The following is a 20974-nucleotide window of genomic DNA, read 5'->3' on the forward strand; positions in this document are numbered from 1 at the left end:
AGTCATGGAGTTACACTTTCCTCTTTTTTTCAAAGCTATGCATCTGCATATATGAGTAAAATATTTACAGAAGGAGATCTAACCTTCTTTATCACCTAAGTTACAACCTAGTAAGTTTTTGGAAACTGTAGAGAGAGATACATTTTTATAATCAGAGTTTTGATTAAATGTGCTTTTGATGAAAAGGTGATTCACTAAATGGCTCTTCAAGGTTGTCAAGCCTCACTTTACAACCTGAAAATATTTTTTATGAGATTAAATATTCAGGTAGAAAGTTAAATAAGATAAACTCTATGGTGCCCTTTTAACTTTTGATTCTGTGAGTCTTTTAACTGAATTTGTTCAATGGTGTGAGAATTTGCAACATTTAAGATGAAAAGTCTCAGTGGACAAAGGGAATGTGGAAAATTGTACTGTTATCATAACTGAATTTCAGCTCATTTATGGTATCACATTCATGTCTTGGATTCTAGTAAGGTGGGGTCATTGTCATCTTTGTAGGTAGGTAGTTTCTAATCTTGCACTTTGAAAGAAAAATAATCAAATATTTGAGATGTAGTCACATCAATTTTTAAGATGAAAATGAAAAGAACAATTGAAGTTGGTAAAGCAGATACAATAGTGGTGAGGCAAGAGAATTTCCATGAAGAAGAGATCAATCAGGAAATAGTGACAGCTAAACTGTAACTTGATGAATTTACAAGGCTCTTTATTCTTCTGTTGGAATGAGAGGGCTAAGGCCCTCCCCTCCCACTCACTTGTACACATAGACTCACTCATTCTATTGATGCTCTTGGAAAGCTAAACTAGCAAGAAGGTGCATTTGTCATGAGTGAGGATTAGAGAAAATTCAGGGATGAGGATAATCTAAATTTAATTTTCTAAATTGGTCACTTCCTTCTTTTGATACCATGTTTCTTCCAGTGTAATAGTCCAGATAGCGGTTGCAGCAAGTTTAGCAAATTTTGTAGCTCATCCCATTTGTCTGCCTATTTGATTAGTTTAAATCTCAGGGGTCAACTCTATTTTTTTTTATCTCAAGGATCCTGTGGAACACCTCACTATTTCTCATAAACTCTTTACAAAGAACAACATAGAACATAAAGTGCAATCCCAGAAACCAATTTGACAGACTGTGGTAAACTAAACGATTACTTCTATTCCTTTTCTCCTGACTGGAATGTTGCAGTCTCTCCAAAACACATTTATTAAACAGCAAGTGAAGGAAACAAAACATTTTTATAATCCTAGTTTTCTAATGTATTATGAATCATGCTACAGTAAAAATCTTAAGTGGATCATAATTAATCAGGAACCTCTACTAAGATAAGTTAACCTGAGTATTTTTAACAAAATGAATAACCTTTCCATTTTTGACCGGAAATTGCTTCAGTAGATGAAACCATGTCCTTATCTTCCTAAGTCCCTGCATTTCTGCTTTTATAGTATAACACCTTTTCTCATCTCAGTGTTTCACCAAGGATTTGTTCTTCAGAATTTGTTTCAAAATTCATATGTTTTATATTAGATATTTTACTCAACTACACAAAATAATGAAGAGTAAATTTCTAGATTAAATTACCTTTTCAAATTTTCCTTTTTATTGAATATTCACTGACAACTTATGGAGAGCCTACAGTGGAGTAGACATAGGGTTGCATGGAAGAGCCCACTAGGGTTTAAATACAAACACTTGTATGGCCATTACATTAGTGTTATACAAACACGCAGAGGATGTGGTAACTTTATTAAGGAGAGTGGGGCATGACAAGGAATGTTCTAGAAAAAATAAGAATCTTTTGTATTGCAGCTTGAACTGAATGGAGAGAATCAGAGGAAAGGGATTCTTGGAGAAGAGAATGGCATATTGAAAGCCCGATGAAGGTGAATAGAATGCTTCGAAAATAATTTGAATTGAAAATTTTCTAAATATGACATTTTATATTTTAAAATCAAATACAGTCTAATGCCATACATTGTCCACATGCAATAGAATACGTAACACACATTACTGACCAGACAGGGAAGAATGAAACAGAGCAAGAGTACATGTGACAGAGAAAGAAGATTTAATGGTAGTTTCACAGTTTTTCACAAGGCCACAATTGAGTTTAACGCCAAAGATCAAAGGGCAGGGCAAGCACTTCTATCCGGGGGTATTTCGTTGTAAGTGGTTCTTTATCCTCCTGCTATAGTGTAACTGAATCAAAGGATCCTTTTCCCAGGAGCAAACCTCAGCTGTCCCAGATAATTTCATATGACAATTAAATCTTCATGCTAAATTGGTTTAATTGGGTTACTTATGGATCAATAATTGATTTTTACAGTTTTTTATATTAACTATTTTCTTTTTGTGTTCTTCTCAGCTTTGACAGTTTTGGAACATTATGCAAGTGAATTCGTCACACTAACATTAGCTTTCTCATCAATAAAATAGGAAAATAATATGTCATCTATTCTGAAACATCTCTGTGAAATATCTGTCCTGAAACTCCATTCTTGATGTACTTTTAAGACAAAATAATCTGGCAATTAAACCTTATTTTTACTAAATTTTTATCATATACTTATTAGAAGAGCTCTTTTAATCCTTATTAGAGATTTTATTAATATAACATCCTTACATGTAAAATTAAATTAGAACCAAAATATTAAGGTTCTCTTAAATAGTTTCACAGAGTCTAATGTTTCTCCTGAATTTTCAACTGAGTGATTAATTTGCTTGTTTTCAAATACCCCATCCTTTTTTCTATAAATAATATTGGTGATGCAACATCTCAAGACAACTTATAAAATATTTTAAAAATGGTACTGAGTTCTCAAACTGACTTTGATATTAAGTAAACTTATCTTACTTTTTAATCAAGTTTAGGAATGTTTATAAACATGTTCGATTCAGCACCTACCCTTTCCACACTTTTTGGTCACTAAGGGTTAAACAGTGTTTCATTATCACCTCTTGGATTTTCTTCCAAGCTTTTGACACCCAATATGCAAGTTTTGTTATTGCTACTCTTTTTCTTACACTTTAACTTTATTTCTTATTGTTTATATTATTACAGTTGTCGCCATTTGTACCCACCTCCACCCAGACCCTAACCCCTTTCCCTCCAGCCATCACCACACTTACCGGTGTCTATGGGTCATGCATATGTGTTTTTTGGCTAATCCCTTCACCTTATTTCATCCAGTCTCCTTTCCTCTATCCCCTCTGACAGCTGTCAGTCTGTTCCATATGTACATGTCTCTGTTTCTATTTTGTTCATTACATTCCACATATGAGTGAGATCATATGATGTTTGTGTTTCACTGACTGGCTTCTTTCACTTAGTATAATAACTCCAAGTCCATCCATGCTGTTACAAAAAAGTAAAAGTTCCTCCTTTTTTACTGCCATGTAGTATTCTATTTTACAAATGTACCACATTTTTTTATTCACTATCAGTCCAAATTTATTTATTTTGATTAAACATTGCCCTTTTTTAAAAATCCAAGCACATGTTAGGGGTAATTTAGGAAGTTGCTAAAATTTTTGTAAGTTAATAAAGAAAAGTGCATTTGCTTTATGGTATATCATATAGAATACATTTAAAGACAGTACTACAGCCCAGGGGAGCTGGAGAAATAGAAAGAATGATAAAATGCTCTTTGAGATATGGGGTAGATGGGACATAGAGATCAAAAATAAACCTTGTCATCTTGCTAATCTAATTCTCTCTTTTCTATTCTGTATTTTACTCACTGAAATAGCTACCTATTTGCCTAATATATTGATGTCAAATGCTTCATTTTCACAGTTTTATTTGGGTTAAATTGTTTTAAAATATCCATTAAGTCAGCCATTATACACAGAGTTATAACTTTCAGAATTTATTTTTTACAGCTAATCATAAAGATTAATTAAATTGATTCACAAAAAATATATAACAAGTAAAAGGCCTACTACAATTGATACTTATTTCAGGCATATCATATTTATATAAGCCATTCATAATTACAGGTATGATAAGAACTATAGATGATACTTTCTTACCATGATATATTAATAATTTCAGTGAAACATGATTATTTGTTCACAGAGAGAAGGTTTAAAATGTTAACTTACATTAATTCTAACTTTTATTTTACTTGTGACTATATCTATTCCATTCTTCTATGATCATCCACTGTTAAATTTTTTTCAAGATTAATATTTCTTGTTGCCGAGTTCATATTTCATTTTTTAAGATAGTATGAGCTCTAAAATTCGGTATTGAAAGGAGACAAAACTTTCAAAGTACTCTGTACTGCGGACCAGTGTTCTGGTCTTTTCACTGATACTAATTATATAAAAAGCCTCATATAAGTCCCTTCTTTCTGGCCTTCGGTTTCACATTTGAACAATAAGAGTCCATCTATCTCTGCCATTTTCTACTGGAGTGTCTCTAATACAGTGTTATAAAGGGTTGTCATAGCTATAGAAGATTCATATTATTATTATTATTCCTTCATTTTTTTCCAATTGAGGACCAGATCAATGTAGAGAAAAAAGATATCTGGAAAAATGTATGAAAACTGAGTTTCTAGGCCATAAAAAAACTTCCCTCTGGACTAATAGAAACTTGACATCTATTTTCAGAATTATATGCTTTTAAAGCTTTAAACCAAGGGTCTCTTGAAACAAATCGAAAGCATCATGTCATTAACTCACAATGCTGACATGTGTATGTATGTTGATGGCCTTTTTCATTAAGCCTGACATCATGAATATTTTCCGTGTCATTTACTATGGTTTAAAACATTATTTTTAACTATTGTCAAATATTGTCATTGTCTATATGTATTACAAACCTTTGTGTGCATCTCTGATTATTTCCTTGGGATACAGCTCTAGCAGTGAATAACAGAATCGGAAGGTAAGAATTCTATAGATAGCCCTGACCGATATGGCTCAGTGGGCTGGTCACCATCCTGCAAACTGAAATATTCCCAGTCAGGACACATGCCTGGGTTGCAGGCCAGCTCCCCAGCTGGGTGCTTGCAAGACGCAACTGATTGATGTTTCTCTCCCTTTCTCCGTCCCTTCCCCTCTCTCTAAAAATAAATAAATCTTTTTAAAAAATTCTAAAGACACAAGAGATGTCATGATCAATGCATCAATTATATTCCACTCAATGGGCTATGAAAGGCCCTGTTTCCTAGAACTCTTGGGGACTCTGGGTATGACCAATTGTATGGGTCAAGATTCCATTGCACATAACAGAATCCACTCCAGCTGGAAGCAGAAGAGTCCTTACCAGTGATTAGGTAATCATTAGAAAATTTGGAAGAGCTGATTGACCTCCCAGGAATGAATTACAGAACCATGTTACAGAAGTGGCTCGCCCAAGGAGCTGGGAACTAGAAAACTGTCATCGCAACTGCAGGCTCTAGGCTCACAGTGCCTTTGTCAGGATTCATACTATCAAAATGGATGTCTCTCAACCCCATGAAGCTGGAATTGGACCCTGGGTTTTCTACTACGAATGCCACAGAAACTCCACATGCCTCTATGACCTTGCTTGCTAGCAGAAGCAGCAGAACTATGGCTTGTGTCTCATGATACCAATTTTCTTTGTCTAAATTTCAAATGGACACATTGCTACAGTGACTACACAGGGTGGTCTGATTATAAATTCCTAACTGGGCAAGTCATGTGGGTAGTCACATCCCAGGCCTATAGCTTCCTGAGAAAAAGTCAATCTTTACCTTAAGTGAGCTCTGTCCATTATTCTTATGCATCTAGGATAACATACCTTTGAATTGTTCAAGTAATTTTCTTTGCTGGACCCTTTGAAAGCACTGCAGTGTGAGACTACAGAACTCCTCATGGTTACCTTGTTCCCTGCATACACACTATAAATGTTCATTATTAACTATCCTGGATCCACCAATATAAAAGAAACATGTGTTACTCCATTTTGCTTTTTATCCAATCCTAGAGATTTCTCCACTTGGCTTTCTCCTGCCGCTTTACCACCAATGGATTTCATGTACCTTCCTTACATTCTCTCCTTTGATTCTAAGTGCATAAAATAAGCTGCAAAATTGCCTTCTCCATGGCATTTTTCTCTATCCCTTGAGATCTTGCTTCTGGGCATGTCTTCAAAATCTTGGCTCAAATAAACTCTTATAAAAGTTTTCTGTAGGCTGGACATTTTTTGTGGACACCTCAGAATCAACTACAGAAGCAGGGCCTGCAGCTCCCTCTGTGTCTTTTTTCTTATACGTCCCTTTGGTCAGAAACTGTGACAGTGTACCCTGCTGGAGAATCCCTGCTTTGCATCTAAGCCATGACATATGAGAAGTACAAGTTGCCAGTGTTTTTCCCATATCCTCTAGGTATCTGCTACCACTGGGGGGCACACCAGCTCACCAGCAACTTTGCTTTCCAAAAGCCAGCACCTGCAGCTGTTTGTCAAAGGGCTGCACCCAGGCTGCTGGCACCACTGACTGTGGGCACCAAAGACCAAAGTGCTTGGTATTTAAACTCCCAACCTCCCGTCCACCCTGACACAGGCTCTCAGCCCTTAACCTGAAGGGCATGTAGGCATAACTATTCAGGGCCCCTGGTCTCTGGAGTCAGGATGGTGTAAGTCTTGTCCACAGCATCTAGAGAGTTCCTGGGGAACTGAGCCAAAGTTACCTCCAAGGACTTCACTGGATGTCAGTCATTGGGCTTCAAACCATTCTCCTCCCACTTCCCCACACCACTGCCTGCTTTTTCTTGGAGCACTTCCTAATGGTCTCAGGACCTGCTCCTAGGACAAGCCTATACTACTAGGTTAAAATAGCTTTGAATAAGCTGATCTGTAATATTTTCCACCCTCATTATACATATTGATTTATTGTGGCTCCCAAACTTTAATGACCTGATTCTTATTACCTACTTGAATAATCCCTAATAAAAAATTTGAGAGTAAGAACTTTCTAAGTATACTATTATTCTCCTTGCTCATTCATTCTACTTAAACCACCCTCCCTAAAAGAAGATACATTAAATTTATTTTTAGTTTTATATATTGATTAATTTGAGAGAAAGAGATTTGTTGTTTCGCTTATTTATGCACTCATTGGTTGTTGTATGTGTCCTGACCTGGGATCAAATCCACAACCTTGGCAAATTGGGACGATGCTCTAACCAACTGAGTAACATGGCAAGCGCAGAAGATACGGTTTTAAAGAGGCAATATTTTTAAAAGAGGGTTGGATTGTGAATGTTATTATTGAATCTTCTAATTATTATCATATGGTAGACCTGAAAAAAAACGGAAAAAATTATCAGACTCAAAAAATAGAGGATTCAAATAGCACTAAGAGCTTTGGTATAATTTTAATGTAGAGGCATTAGTACTTCTTGCCCCTTCCCTCCTTCCAACCTTCTTGCATCTATGGGTTAGGGGAGCATCCTAAATAAAATAGTTTTTTACCTTCAAAGAACTCACTGTAAGAAGATAGTCATGTAAATGCAATAAAAAATGGCACAATTTATTGTGAAAGTCAATGGAAGGAAAATCCTTTTTTCTAACTAGCTTGATCCTCAACTGCAGCAAAATTTGTCCATCCCAAAGGAAGCAGTTTAGGCACATGTTGAAACTTATAGTATGACATCTGTCACTTAGTTTTCACACCCACCTATAGTGGTCATTATATTTTCTCTCATTGAACTGCACTCTCCTCTCCAAAAGTGGAAGATGCAAGAACGTACATGATGAAAGGATAAATTTAAAATATCGGTAATAGAAGAGGAGAGAGGAAAATGGCAATTTAGGATAATCCCTAGATCTAGCCTCCAATTTTATACTGCACAGTCTTTGCATGGTGTTTCTTTCAATGCAATATAGTTCAACAAAATATATAAATAAAAGCAACCCAAATCTTTAAGTCTGATAGTGCCCAAGTGACATAGTGGGAAAGTACTTTTGTTAATTCAAAGAAGACTTTTTCAATACCTTCTTTGGGCAAATGAACTGGGAATGTAGAAGGAGAGTGGGGGAGACGCAGTGGGTGGAACATATAAGTGTGTGTTGAGTTAAGTGGTCCTGCTTCCTAAATGAAAAAGAAAAGATAGTTTGTGGGGTAATGATCATCTGTTGGAAACTTAATAACAAAGTTGTAAATGCATGGGCTTAAGAAGCAAGCAGAGGTCTGTCTCCCCCTTTTACTAGCTATCAGTTTTAGAGAAGTTACTTATAGCCTGTTTAATATTACTTTTACATCTGCAAAATGCAAATTATTAATGGGTTATATTGTGCCCTTTAAAAATTCATATGTCGAAGTCTTAGCCCTCAGGACTTCAGAATGTGACTTATTTGGGAACAGGATAGCTGCAGATGGAATTAGTTAACTTAAAATAAGATCATATTAGAGTAGGTGGGCCCCTAACCCAACATAAACTTGGACATAGACATGCACACAGGGAGAATGCCACATGAAGATGAAGGGAAAGATCAGAGTGATGCTTCTAAAAGCCAAGGATCCAACACTTGATCTCAGACTTCCAGCCTCCAGACCTGTGAAATGATGAATTTCTGGTGTTGGAGTTACCCAGTCCAAGTATGCAGTAGTACTTTGTTACAGAAACCCTTGTAAACTAATACAGAGATTAAAATAGATACCGACTCCATGTTACGAATGAACAACATAACCATACTGGGAGTGACAGCAGAAAGGAATTAATTTAAGCAACTTTGGAAAAGAGTATTTTTGACTATATACTCTAAGGCCAAGGGAAAAAATTGAGCACAAATATTGAAGTGGCTGATCCCAAGGCTAGGGCAAGGACAGTACCAGATGCATGTGAAACAGAAAATAGGAACTATACACACACAAAAATGATGAAATAAGTCTAAAGGGCAAAGGAGACCATTTGAAGGGGCTTCAATAGTTATTCTGAGCAAGAAAATTTGAGCAAGAAATTTAATAGAGTATTGGATTACAACTTAGAGAATAAAATAAGAACCATGAATTCGTACTGATACAAATAAATAATTACAGAGACAAGAAGGACAAGCTCTTCTTTAGAGTAGAATTCCAACTAGTAAATGAAAATAGAACAAACATATTTGGTGAATACTTATGGCAATAACTTTCTAGGTAAGAGTCATAAGTGGAAGCTACAGTGAGTGGGTAAATTACCATGAGGAATGGAGCATTGATTTAGTCTCAAAGATGAAGAAACCTGGTAGACATCACCCTAAGGAAGTGATAGACATGAACATCATCAGAAATGGGACAAACATCGTGTCCCTCCTGATATGAAGAAGGATATGGAGAAGGACACAGCATCACTTCTTTGGTATTGTTAACAAAAGCACATAAGTTGAATTTAATCATGAGGATACCTCAGCCAAACCCCCAAATGAAGGCTGTTCTACAAGATAACCAGTCAGTTATCTCCACAATTGTCAAGGTCATGAGAGACAAAGGACTGAGAAACTGCTCCAGATTAAAGGAGGCAAAGGACACTTGACAGCTAAATGTAAGGATAAGGGATATTAGTTGGACAGCTGATGAGATTTGAATAAGGCCTATTGATTAGATAATCATATTGTATCAGTGTTAATTTCCTGGCCTTTATCACTGTATTGTGGTTATATAAGATGTCAATATTTAATGATCTGGATAAAAGATATACAAAAGTTCTTTGTTCTATTTCTGCAACTTATTTAAATCTGGAAAAAAAAAATTAGTCTTTGGAGGCTTGAGCTGCCTCACTCCAGCACACAAAATTCTCTTGTAAGGCCTTGTAAGACTTTTGTACCAGGTTGCTTCTGGATGTGCCAAATTCTGGAAGGGCAGGCCAAGCCCACTACAGCTCTCTTTGCTTTGCCATCACAAATTTTTTCAGGCAAGAGTCAGGCAGCAAGCAGTCTGTGGACCCACCTAAACTCCTGGGGACACAGATCAAGCTTTCCAGAACTCTCTCTCCACCCTTTGCACCAGTGCATGGTAGCACTGAGGCTAGTGGAGGTAAGGGTAGGGAATAGCCTTCACTTCTAGGCCAACAACACCTTTCAAGGAACTCTCTTCTCTCTTGGTTGACTCTCTTGGTTGCTTTTCTCTAGCCTGGGTGATGGATTCTAGTCCACAGGACTGATTTAGCTACCTCCCAGTAAGTTATGTATGAATAGTGCACTTTGTCATCTGATTTCAAGGCTGAAACCAGAGCGTGAGAAAATGATTAAAATGCCAATTAACATCCTGTAACATCTGCAACTGAAAACATTCTCAAACATGTTTCAAATGAAAAGGAAATGGTGGCATTCCCTGTCAATCCTTCCCTTTGTTTTGCTTAAAGAGATTCAATGACACCCTTGTAAGGAATTGGCTCAAACATTTGTGAAAGTGAATGGAACTGAGAAGCTGCTTGCCAGCTTGCCTCTTGTTTAGAGACACTAGATGGTGAATTTCAGCAAGGTTGACATAAAACAACATCATATATGAGAAAGCATCTTGGCAATCAAATAATTTACCTGAAAGAGGAGGTTCTCTATAAGACATTAAGTATATCCAAATGTATTGGTAGTCTTTTATTCAAGGCAGAGCTATGTATTGGTTTACTTTGTGCTTTGGGATAGAAAGAGCATTATTTTCACCTTGTTCCTTGTTACTGTCCGATGACAGGTTAATCTTAATGACACTTCCTCTCAAAGATCTTCAATGGCTATTCAACTATAGAAATCTTTACTCTGGCATCTAAGGGTCTTCCATGTTATAGTTCTAGTTTTATTTTTGCAGTTTTTTAAACTCTAATTTGGTGTAACTTCAGGCAAAACAATGACTTGCTAGTCCCCTGCATGCCCTGCATTTTGCTTCATTTTATTTGCTCATATCCTTTCCTTTGTTTAGAACACGGTTCCCCTCCATCGATGCTTCAGGAGTCAATTCAAATGCTACCTTCTCTGAAAGGCCTTATTTGTTCATAATTGTTGAAGCCGGGTGATTGGAACAGGGCTGTTCATCATAACATTCTTTCTATTTTTGTACATGCTTGAAAATTTCTATCACAAAATGTATTAACAAATGAAGAAATAAGTAAAACCTAGACTTCAAAAAATTAGTATATGTATTTATTTTATGGACTGTGACACAACTCCTAAAAAGAATGCAGTGGACATCTACGTAATATTATGGGAAGATATCTAAACAACATGCAATTAGGAAGAGAAGTTCCAGAACAACTGCTATGGTCTGAATGTTTGTGTCCCTCCCCCCAAATGCCTATACTGAGATCCTACCCGCCAAAGGTGACGGTACAAGTAGATGCGGCCTTTGAGAAGTAACGAGGCCAAGAGCATGGAGTCCTCACGAATGGGATTAGTGCTCATATAAAAGAGACCCCACAGAGATTCCCTTCCACCACCTGACTATACAAGCAAGTCTGCACCCTGGAAGACAGCCCGCACCTGACCATGCCAGCACTCTGATCTCCGACTCCCAACCCCCAAAGCTGTGAGAAATAAGTTTCTGTTGTTGCTAAGATGTGGTATTTTGTAATAGCCACCAAAACAGACTAAGACGGTGATATATAAAATATGACCCTATTCACATAAACAATGATAAGACGCATTTATGTGTACATATATTTGTAAGTAAACTCCTGCCCTTTGACTATTCAAGTCCAGTTCTCTGCAATACTTTTAGATGTCCCTGAGGATATATGTACCAAGATGTTGATTAGTCTGCATATGTTTCGGAGCTAGAAAACTGTCATCACGTCATCCGTTTGGGCACCTTACTCCTCTCCACCGGGTTCCTTGTCTGCAAAGTGGGGATAGACACACTTATTGTGGATATACAGCCTTTTTAGTCACCCAGGCCTGGTTCCTGCGCTGCTCATAAAGAGACTGACTCGGTCCCCTTTTGGCCCCCCAAAATGACATAAAGATGAGGGATTTCACTTTAGACATGTTTCCTCAGAAAGAACAGGGCTATAAAAACAGAGTTGAGTGAGTCAGGCCAGCAGCTACATCCTTTCTCCCCAACAAAGAATAATCTGGGGGCCACTGTGTCTCTGGTGCCTGAAGCTTTAACTTTGCAAAAACAATACACCGTAGAGCCCAGGCCTTCAAGCAAGTCAAAATGCGGAAGTGGTTAAGCCTGTATGGAGGCCTGTGAGGCATGCGGGGAGGGAGAAAGGTGAACTGAGTGCTCTCTGTCTTACGACTGGCCCGCCCCGCATTCTCATACAAACTGAGGGCTGCCATCGCCATTTTGCAGGGTGGGCTACACAGGCTGTAAGCACCACGCCCCGCACCTGAGCAGGATGTGTAAAACTTGAGAGGGGTGGGGGCGCGAGCTGCCAGGGGACAGCAAGCACGTCCACCAGTGGAGGCAGCCAAGGGGTGGGGCCTTGGTCCCAAGGGAGCCCTCGAAGTGCGGGGAGGAGCTGGCGGAGGAGCTGACGCTGGCGGAGGAGCTGCCAGAGGAGGTGGCGGAGGAGCTGCTGGAGGAGGTGGACGGAAGGAGTGGGTTTGAAGAGCGCTTGCGCAGGAGGGTCGCTCTGAGGGAAGGGGGGCTTCCTGAGCATGCGCACTGCAACAGAACTTTGGGAGATCTCACGAGATCTTCGGATGCTATATAAGCGTGCCGAGAGAAGGTGCGCGCTCTCTCCCTCGTGCTATTCCGTCGTGTGCGCGTGTGTTCTGAGGGACGGAAGTTGTTTACCTCGGTTCGGCTTCCTTCCTGCTTAATTGCGTGTTCCCACACCATGGAAGGGTCGGTGGACGTGGTCATGAGCCCTCTGAGGCACCAGAACTATCTTTTCGGTAACCGGTCGGGGGTTGGAGGGAGTTGTGGGCAGGGCCTGGTGGCTTTGAGGATGGGTGGGTTTGAGGCTGAGGGGAGCGGGAACCGGCTGAAGCCTGGCTTGTGGGGCCCTGCAGCCTAAGAAATGGAGAACGGGGGAGGGGGAGGCTGGCACAGGTAGACAAAGGCAGTCTGGGGGAGGGGGGCCGGAAGAAGGGGGTGGGAGTGGTCAGGGGCCTAGGTTCTGGGGTAACTTGGAACCAACTGGCTGAGGACTCGGCGCCTGGACCACACGGTGGAATTCTGGGCATTTCCCCCCCAGGGGGGTGTGAGTTCGTAGGCTGTTGTGTGGTTCTCCGCCAGGGTCTTTGGTGCTGGGCCTCGGGTTGTGTGAGTCACGGGCCTTGTTTCCGGAGGACGGAATATGTAGAGCTTGGCGTTGCCTTCCAGGCCTAGGAGTCCTAGGGCCAGGCAGCCTCGGTGCTTCGGCGGGTTACGGGGAGGGGAGGGCGCGGCCTGGCCCGCCGGTGAAAGGCAGCCTCGAGTGCTGGGAGCACGTGGTCGTCTAGTGGTGGGGGGAGGAAAGGGTGTGGGGGGCTAGCTGGTTTCTTGTCTCCCTGAGCCTGGGCTGTTGGGCAGGAAACGTTAGGTGAAAAGGCCGGTGCCAACAGGCTTGTGAACATCTTTGTTCCGGACTTAACATGTCTGAAGGCAGCCCTCATTTATGGAGCCCTTTTTCGGTATCGCTGAGGGAGGTGGAAGTAGCCCGCTAGGCAGATGGCGATCGTGATGTTCTGAGAACTAAAGTGACTTAACGAAGGTTTCACTTGTAGGTAAATAAAGATCCGATCTAAAGCACAACTCTTTGTTTCCAGAGTGGTGCATTATAAACATAACGACGTTTTTTTTGGGGGGGGAGAGGGGAATTACGTGAGGCATCCAGGAAACAATTTTTTATTCTTAAAGATTAGAAATGTGTTAAGGTTCAATTTGGGTCAGTAAGACCTGGTACTGTTGCAGTACTATACCCCAGGGTTTCGGGACCCCAGGACACACAGTACCTGCTATGAGAGACCCGATTTGGTTTTCAATAAAATTAATTATTGAACCCATTTCTTTGTTAGACTTTTAAGCAACTGCAAATTCTGCCCCAAATTTATTTTGTTTCTTTATATACCGTGCTCAGGTTTGTTCATTGAGTGATAACATTTAAGCATCTATATGCCAGTAGTTATTAGATTATAATTAAATGGAATCATTTAAATTAATTACAATTTTATTGGTGGTATTGTATTTAAAACAACTTATTTATTAATGGACTAGGTAACATACACTGTATTTTAAGGCTTTTATTCCTAGCCATTTTGAATAGCTGGGGATTCTGATCACTTTATGTCAGGATATTTTTCTTAACCCTTTCTATTGGAAATATTCCTTAGGAGATGTCTATTCTTGCCTTAGACATAATTTCTGAACATAATTTAATGTGCATCATTACTGTTAACTTTGAAAATGAAATGTTGACCACTAACAAGTTTCTTTTACATTTGTAGTTTTTCTGTTGTAAATAAAAGCTGTTTGTGTAACTATTCTCATTTCTAAACTTTTCTTGGGAGTTAAGGTAGATAATTCAGCTTTTTTAAATAATGGGAGTTTATCAACATACATGAGGTTTGGTTTCGGATACTTGTTCTGGTTCATTTACTAAATCTTTGAGCCTGTTTATACCTGAGAATGGTAATAGTGGTGTAGTTAAGAATAAAATAGTACAATGGGAAAGTGGAATTTAAGGCCTGTATAGCCTGTTACTTGATTATTTATATTCATTTGTGTTCAAGAAATCTAGAAAGAGGTCTTTTGGTAGAATAGTGAAAAATTAGCTCAAATGTCACCTTTTTGGTTACCCACACTGAAGTTTCAGTGTTATGTGTTCTCCCTGTTACAGTTGCTTTTCTTTTTTTCATTTACAGGTTGTGAACTCCAAGCTGACAAAGATTATCACTTCAAGGTGGATAATGATGAATATGAGCACCAATTGTATTTACAAATGGTACTTAAACTTTTCAAAATAAACTAGTAGATCTTTGTTTCAGCCTTAGTTGCTATTTATATAGCTTAATACTTAATTTTTACATTTGTATTTTTATAACTGAGTGTCGTATATACCTGAAGTTCTGTATACCTGTGATACAAAACTTGACATCTTTAGCACTCCTTTGGTAATCATGTAAACATCAGGTGGTACTGCTGTTCAATTTTTCATATTTATATACTTCAGTTGCCTTAAGTCATTCAGGGAAGTGGTAAGTCTTTTTTGTTTGAAAAGTTTGTAATTTTTTTTTAACATCAGAACTTTCAGGGAATTGTAAAATAGCAGAAATTGAGGTACTGTTTTTCTATTCACAGGTCAGTTTAGGGGCTGATGCAAAGGATGAATTGCACATTGTTGAAGCAGAGGCAATGGATTATGAAGGCAATTCAGTTAAAATAACACTGGCAACTTTGAAAATGTCTGTACAGCCAACGGTAAGGGCACTTACACCTTGAATTGTATGTCAAGGTCTAATTCTGTTGCGTTAGGGTAGGTTTCATTTGGGTCACGCCAGGGAGAAAGGGGAATTTGGTTCGGGGCTTGTAGTCACAGCTGCATTAATTTGTTGCTGTGGGGTTGAATGATAAGCACTTAAACACAGTGGTTGCTTGTGTGTAGGGTGGAAAACAGGGTTCATTGGTTTATTTGGTTTATGGATTTGCCTATCATCGTGTTAACACTAACATTTGCGAGCAGGTTTTATACCAGACATTTAACTTAACCTTTTTAGGTTTCCCTTGGGGGCTTTGAAGTAACACCACCTTTTGTCTTACGTTTGAAGTGTGGTTCAGGGCCTGTGCATATTAGTGGACAGCACGTAGTAGGTATGTTATTTTTACTTGTTACACTGTTTGTTGACTTTTATGCAATTACTTTGTCCCCACTGGACTACTATCTTTACACTACATTTAAATGGGAATTTAGTATTTGTAACTAAACAAACCTGGTATTTTGCATTTAAAACCTAGTAATGAGTATTAGGCCCCTAAATTTCTTTTTAAAAAGTTTCTGCTGTGTGCTGTATTTTTTCCTTTTTTTAAGTAGAATCTGTTTTTAAGTACTACTGTACATTAGTACCCTTTCTTCTGAGTACTTGCTTCTTGATAGTTTTAGTAGTAGCTAATACAGAATTTAATTTTAGCAGTGGAGGAAGATGCAGAGTCAGAAGAGGAGGAGGAGGATGTGAAACTCCTACGCGTGTCTGAGAAGCGTTCTGCCCCTGAGAGTGGTAACAAGGTTCCACAGGTATAGATGTAATTGATTACGGATACCTTATTCTGGCCTTTAGTTTGGTGATTAGGATCAACACTTGCTCACCATTTTTTGTTTGTTTGTTTCTGTTCCGGTTTTCTTTCTAAAGAAAAAAGTAAAACTTGCTGCTAAGGAAGATGAAGAAGATGACAAAGACAGCAACAACGATGAAAAGTAAGTGTGCACTTAGAAAGTTGACATGGATGAAAAGCTAAGTTTTATGAAATTATTTACCAAAATGTTTCTGTGGAATTGAGCAATAAAGGATGATTGTCAGTGGTTGTCAGTTTGGGTTAAATGAGCTTAGTTAAAAAAGGATATTACTGGAAGAGCGAGCCATTAAAGTACTGAAATGCATTGAAGATATTCGGAAGGATTTCTCAAATGTGTTTGACCAGGTACATTTTTCCCGAGGAAGATTGTAATGGACACGTTATGGTACAGTAATAAGTCTGGCGTATTTTATGCTGAACAGTTTAAAATAAATGGATTAGGTAGAAAGAGAATCTGAGTAGCTCTAGCTACATACATTTTGTAAGTTACTTATGGATCTCCCCTTTACCCCCTTCCCCCAAAAAAGATTTTATCCCATGGGTCTGGTCCTTACTGAGAAAATTTTAAGGAAGTATAGGATTTTCATGGAGAATTTAAATTTGGTTGGAAACAAGATTCAGTATGTTTTTTAACCTAAGTCAGGCTGTGCTAGCTACGTGCACACTATGGAATAAAATGCTACTCATAACTGGTCTTTCCTATGTGCAGCTGTATCAGTAACTTTTGATATGTTGAATTTTTAATTGTCCATCCACTTTGTTGCTGAGTTCCCAGATTGATCCATATATATTTATTGAAAACATTTAAACAGAATCTAAGGAAAATTCTGGGAGAACCCATTAATGCTTACCTGTGGAAGTTAGGTTTTTAGTTAACTGGCCAAGCAGGTATTTGTTTTTAAAAAGCCCTTTGATCATGACAATACATGAAGAAAATAGGAAAAGGATGAAAAAGTTTAATCTTTAAAAAATTCACATCAAACTTAGAGACCCAATATAATGGGTATTTGATTATTACTACTTTTAAAATATTTGTCATTAGTAAGAATTAAAATAATACACCAAGAAGAGAATAGAAAATGGGTGTAGAACAGAAATGAGAAATCTGGATGGTATGTGATGTTTAATTTGGCTTGAGTTTATTTAGTTTACAGTGATTTCAAGTTAGCTTTTTGTATATATGTTTATAAGCGAATGTCCAATAGCACAAAAGTCACTTGAGATTTTGGCGGCAATCCTTTCCAGGAAGGCTTTAGAAAGTAGGGCCTGATTAGTATCTTGATTCTGCTTGGGCTTTGGAAGATTTCCTGTCTTTAAAATGGGGGGTGAGTTTTGATATAATCACAATGTAAGATAATAATAATGTGAGAACAAGACAGTAGTGTCTTCTCTAAGGTATCTGTAAGTTACAGAGAATGAAAAGTATAGATGTTATTACGATTCAAATCAGCTTTTATGTAAGGAGAAAGGATAGGCAGATATTATGCATGGGGAGGGACAGCTAATGGATGCCTTGAGGATAACAAGTCTTAGGGAAAAAAAAATTCCACTGATCTGGTAGCAATGAAATTATAAAGAAATATCTCAAGGTTTGTTACTTCAATTATGTGGAAATTGTAAGCCATAGTCCTAGAAGACTTGGAATACACAAAATAAAAGAGAAGGTAGTGGGTTCTGTTTTGAGGATGGGTAGGTACATTGTGGGACTAGTTGACTGCTAGTGATGTAAGCAAGAAAAGCTGAAGACCATTTAGTCAGGGGTGTGCAACCCACAGGGTACATGTAGCCCATCACAAAGCCATAAATTGACTTAAAACATGAGATTTTTTTTGCAATGTCACCTGAAATAAGTATATATACACTATCTGTACACATGCCTGGCTTCGGTTTTACAGCAGTGTGCAGCTTCCAGCATGTTACCTTCCAAGTGCAGGTAGTAGAATTGACACCATCAGATGTTACATGTGCTTGCAAAGTTAGGCATTTAATGTTACTTAGAAGTCAGGTAAGCGTTCTCATTTGATTATTAAAGCTACTTCCACACCTTGGCAGTGCATCACAAATTGCCCACCATGCTTTACAATCGTCCCTCTGCCTCACCCTGTATCAGTAGCCGAGAGGGTTGTGGAAGGGCACAAACCTTGCATTTTATTTTCCTGTCAATTTTCATAAGAGTGAAGTTTCTTATCTATAATTTTTTTTAATTCCAGCATGGCTTCTACAGTGTCTCAAAAGAAAAAAGAACCTCCCAAAAGGAAAATTACAGATGAAGGAAAATTGTTCAATGAAAAATGGACAGATGACTACTTTTTTGTTGAGGCAAATAGTAAGGCACTCTGTTTAATTTGTAGGGAATTTGTGCAAGTTGTTGAAGACTATAATTTGAAAAGGCATTATATGCAGAAACATGCTGCTAAATTCAATGCATATGAAGGATTGTGTCGTAAGGACAAAATAGCGGAACTGAAAAAATGTCTGTCTTCTCAACAAACATTTTTTCAAAAAGTTACAACTCGGGCAGATTCCATTGTAAAAGCCAGTTTTGTGATAGCATATTTAATAGCAAGAAAATCAAAACCATTTACTGATGGTGAGTTTATTAAACAATGTATAGAAAGTGTGGCAGGTATAATTTGCCCTGAAAAAAAGAGGGATATTTCTAAAATTAGTTTGTCTCACCAGACCATAGCTAGGCACATTGAAGAAATTGGAAAATCTATTGAAAGAAGTTTGGAGAGTAAAGCTGCTAATTTTAAATTTTATGCTTTGGCAATGGTCGATAGCACTGATGTTACAGATATGGCTTATCTTGCCATTTTTATTAGAGGTATTGATGTTGAATATAATGTTACTGAAGAATTGGCTGCTTTAGTGCCTTTAAAAGACACAACTAAATCAAGAGATTTATACGAAGCAGTAAAAAATATGTTAAAGCAATTTTCTTTGTCTATTGTCAACATATCTGGTATAGTTACTGATGGTGTCCCAGCAATGGTAGGTAAAACAGAGGGACTTGTAAAATTAATAGAGGACGATACAATTGCCACCCAAAATTCACGTTTGATGAAGTATCATTGCATAATACATCAAGAAAGTTTATGCGCAAAAGCTTTAAAAATGGATAATGTCATGCAAATCATCATCAAGACTGTGAATTTCATAAGAGCCAAGGGATTGAATCATCGCCAGTTCCAGGAATTCCTTAAAAGTATTGATGCTGACTATGGTGACATGATTTATTTTTCGGGAGTAAGATGGCTAAGTCGAAACCAAATGTTGAAAAGATTTTATGATTTGCGATATGTTATCAAGTCGTTTATGGTATCAAAAAACAAGTTTGTACCTGAACTTGATGATGAAAACTGGCTAACAGATTTAGCGTTTTTAGTGGATTTAACCACTCATTTAAATGAGTTAAATATGCGTCTTCAAGGTGAAAACCAGCTTATCAATACCATGTTTCAAACCATAATAGCATTCCAAATGAAACTGAAATTATGGCAAGCTCAAATTAAGGCAAACAATTTTATGCATTTTGACACATTGGCTAAACACAGTCCTGTGAACAGCGAAAAATACGCAGCCTTGATTTTTGATCTGATACAAGAATTTGAAAACAGATTTCAAGATTTCCATGAAAATAATCAATATTTTGCTATATTTGCAACTCCATTTTCAGTTGACATAAATATGTTACCTGCCAATTTTCAAATGGAATGCGTAGAGCTGCAGTCTGACATTCAACTTAAAGAAAAATTTGATCGTGTCTCTTTACTGGACTTTTATAGGTCCCATCTTCCCAGAGTCAAATATCCCTTGCTTCACAATCATGCTTTATTTATGTCATCACTATTTGGCAGCACCTACATTTGCAAGCAACTATTTTCAAGAATGAAGCACATTAAGAGTAAAATTAGAACCAAAATATCTGATAAGTACCTTGAGAATTCACTGAAAATAGCAACTACTTCTATCAAACCAGATATTGATGCACTAGTTTCTCAAATACAATGTCAAACATCCCACTAATTTCATGTTACCCTCTTCTGTAATCAAAAAATAGTAACATTTGTTACTTAGATACATTCATTCTCTATATTAGTGATTACAAACTGGGGACCTGTTTGACGATTTTGAAAGATTACCGAAAGGTCTGCTGCATAATTAGGGTTATTATATGAAGAATTTTTTGCTTATCTGTGGTAGCAGACACCATGAATATTATTCAGACGTTTTCTAAAATTTTTTTCTCATCAGTTCTCATTAGTGTTTGTGTATTTAATGTGTGGCCCAAGACAACTCTTCTTATTCCAGTTAGGGCCCAGAGACACCCAATAGGTTGGACACCCCTGCTTTAAACTAAAGACTTGCAATCTGCTTACATGCACACAAAACTATCAGTTATTGACACTTAAGGGGAAAAATCCCAAGAGCAATTAATGTTAGGAAGAGTCAAGGGTTAATAGTAGGGGGAGGGGAGAAGACATGGGACATTTGTATGAGAAAAAATCCTTTCAGTTAATGTGGCTTGGATGCAATTTGGGGTACTAATTATGATAGGGTAGTCATACCAACTAAACCCTAGAGTACTAATGGAAATTTGTGAAAAGGTAATCCTATCTAACTTCAACTAGAAAAGAAACAAGTGTTAAAACCAGAATACTAAGGAAAACCAGTATGTAGATGAGGGAGAGTCCTCAGCTAGTCTCCCTATTAGAGTGAACTTGGATACCTCTGAAATGAGCATAGGGTCATGATATGCTATCTATCTATACTCATTTCTATTTTTAAAATACTTAAAAGGACATTA

The 20974-nt window shown here is 37.9% G+C and overlaps 1 protein-coding gene across 1 annotated transcript; it reads left to right on the forward strand.

The window, feature by feature from the left end:
• Window positions 1-12730: 12730 nt before the first annotated feature.
• LOC139440942 (general transcription factor II-I repeat domain-containing protein 2-like) lies at window positions 12731-20193 on the forward strand. The gene is made up of 7 exons (XM_071221590.1): window positions 12731-12788; window positions 14739-14818; window positions 15175-15294; window positions 15591-15684; window positions 16002-16105; window positions 16221-16285; window positions 18375-20193. Exons 1-7 carry the CDS (start codon window positions 12731-12733, stop codon window positions 20191-20193), a joined length of 2340 nt encoding a protein of 779 aa, XP_071077691.1.
• Window positions 20194-20974: the final 781 nt, after the last annotated feature.

The sequence above is a fragment of the Desmodus rotundus genome, chromosome 5 (assembly GCF_022682495.2).
Source record: "Desmodus rotundus isolate HL8 chromosome 5, HLdesRot8A.1, whole genome shotgun sequence".
NCBI classification, from domain to species: Eukaryota; Metazoa; Chordata; class Mammalia; order Chiroptera; family Phyllostomidae; genus Desmodus; species Desmodus rotundus.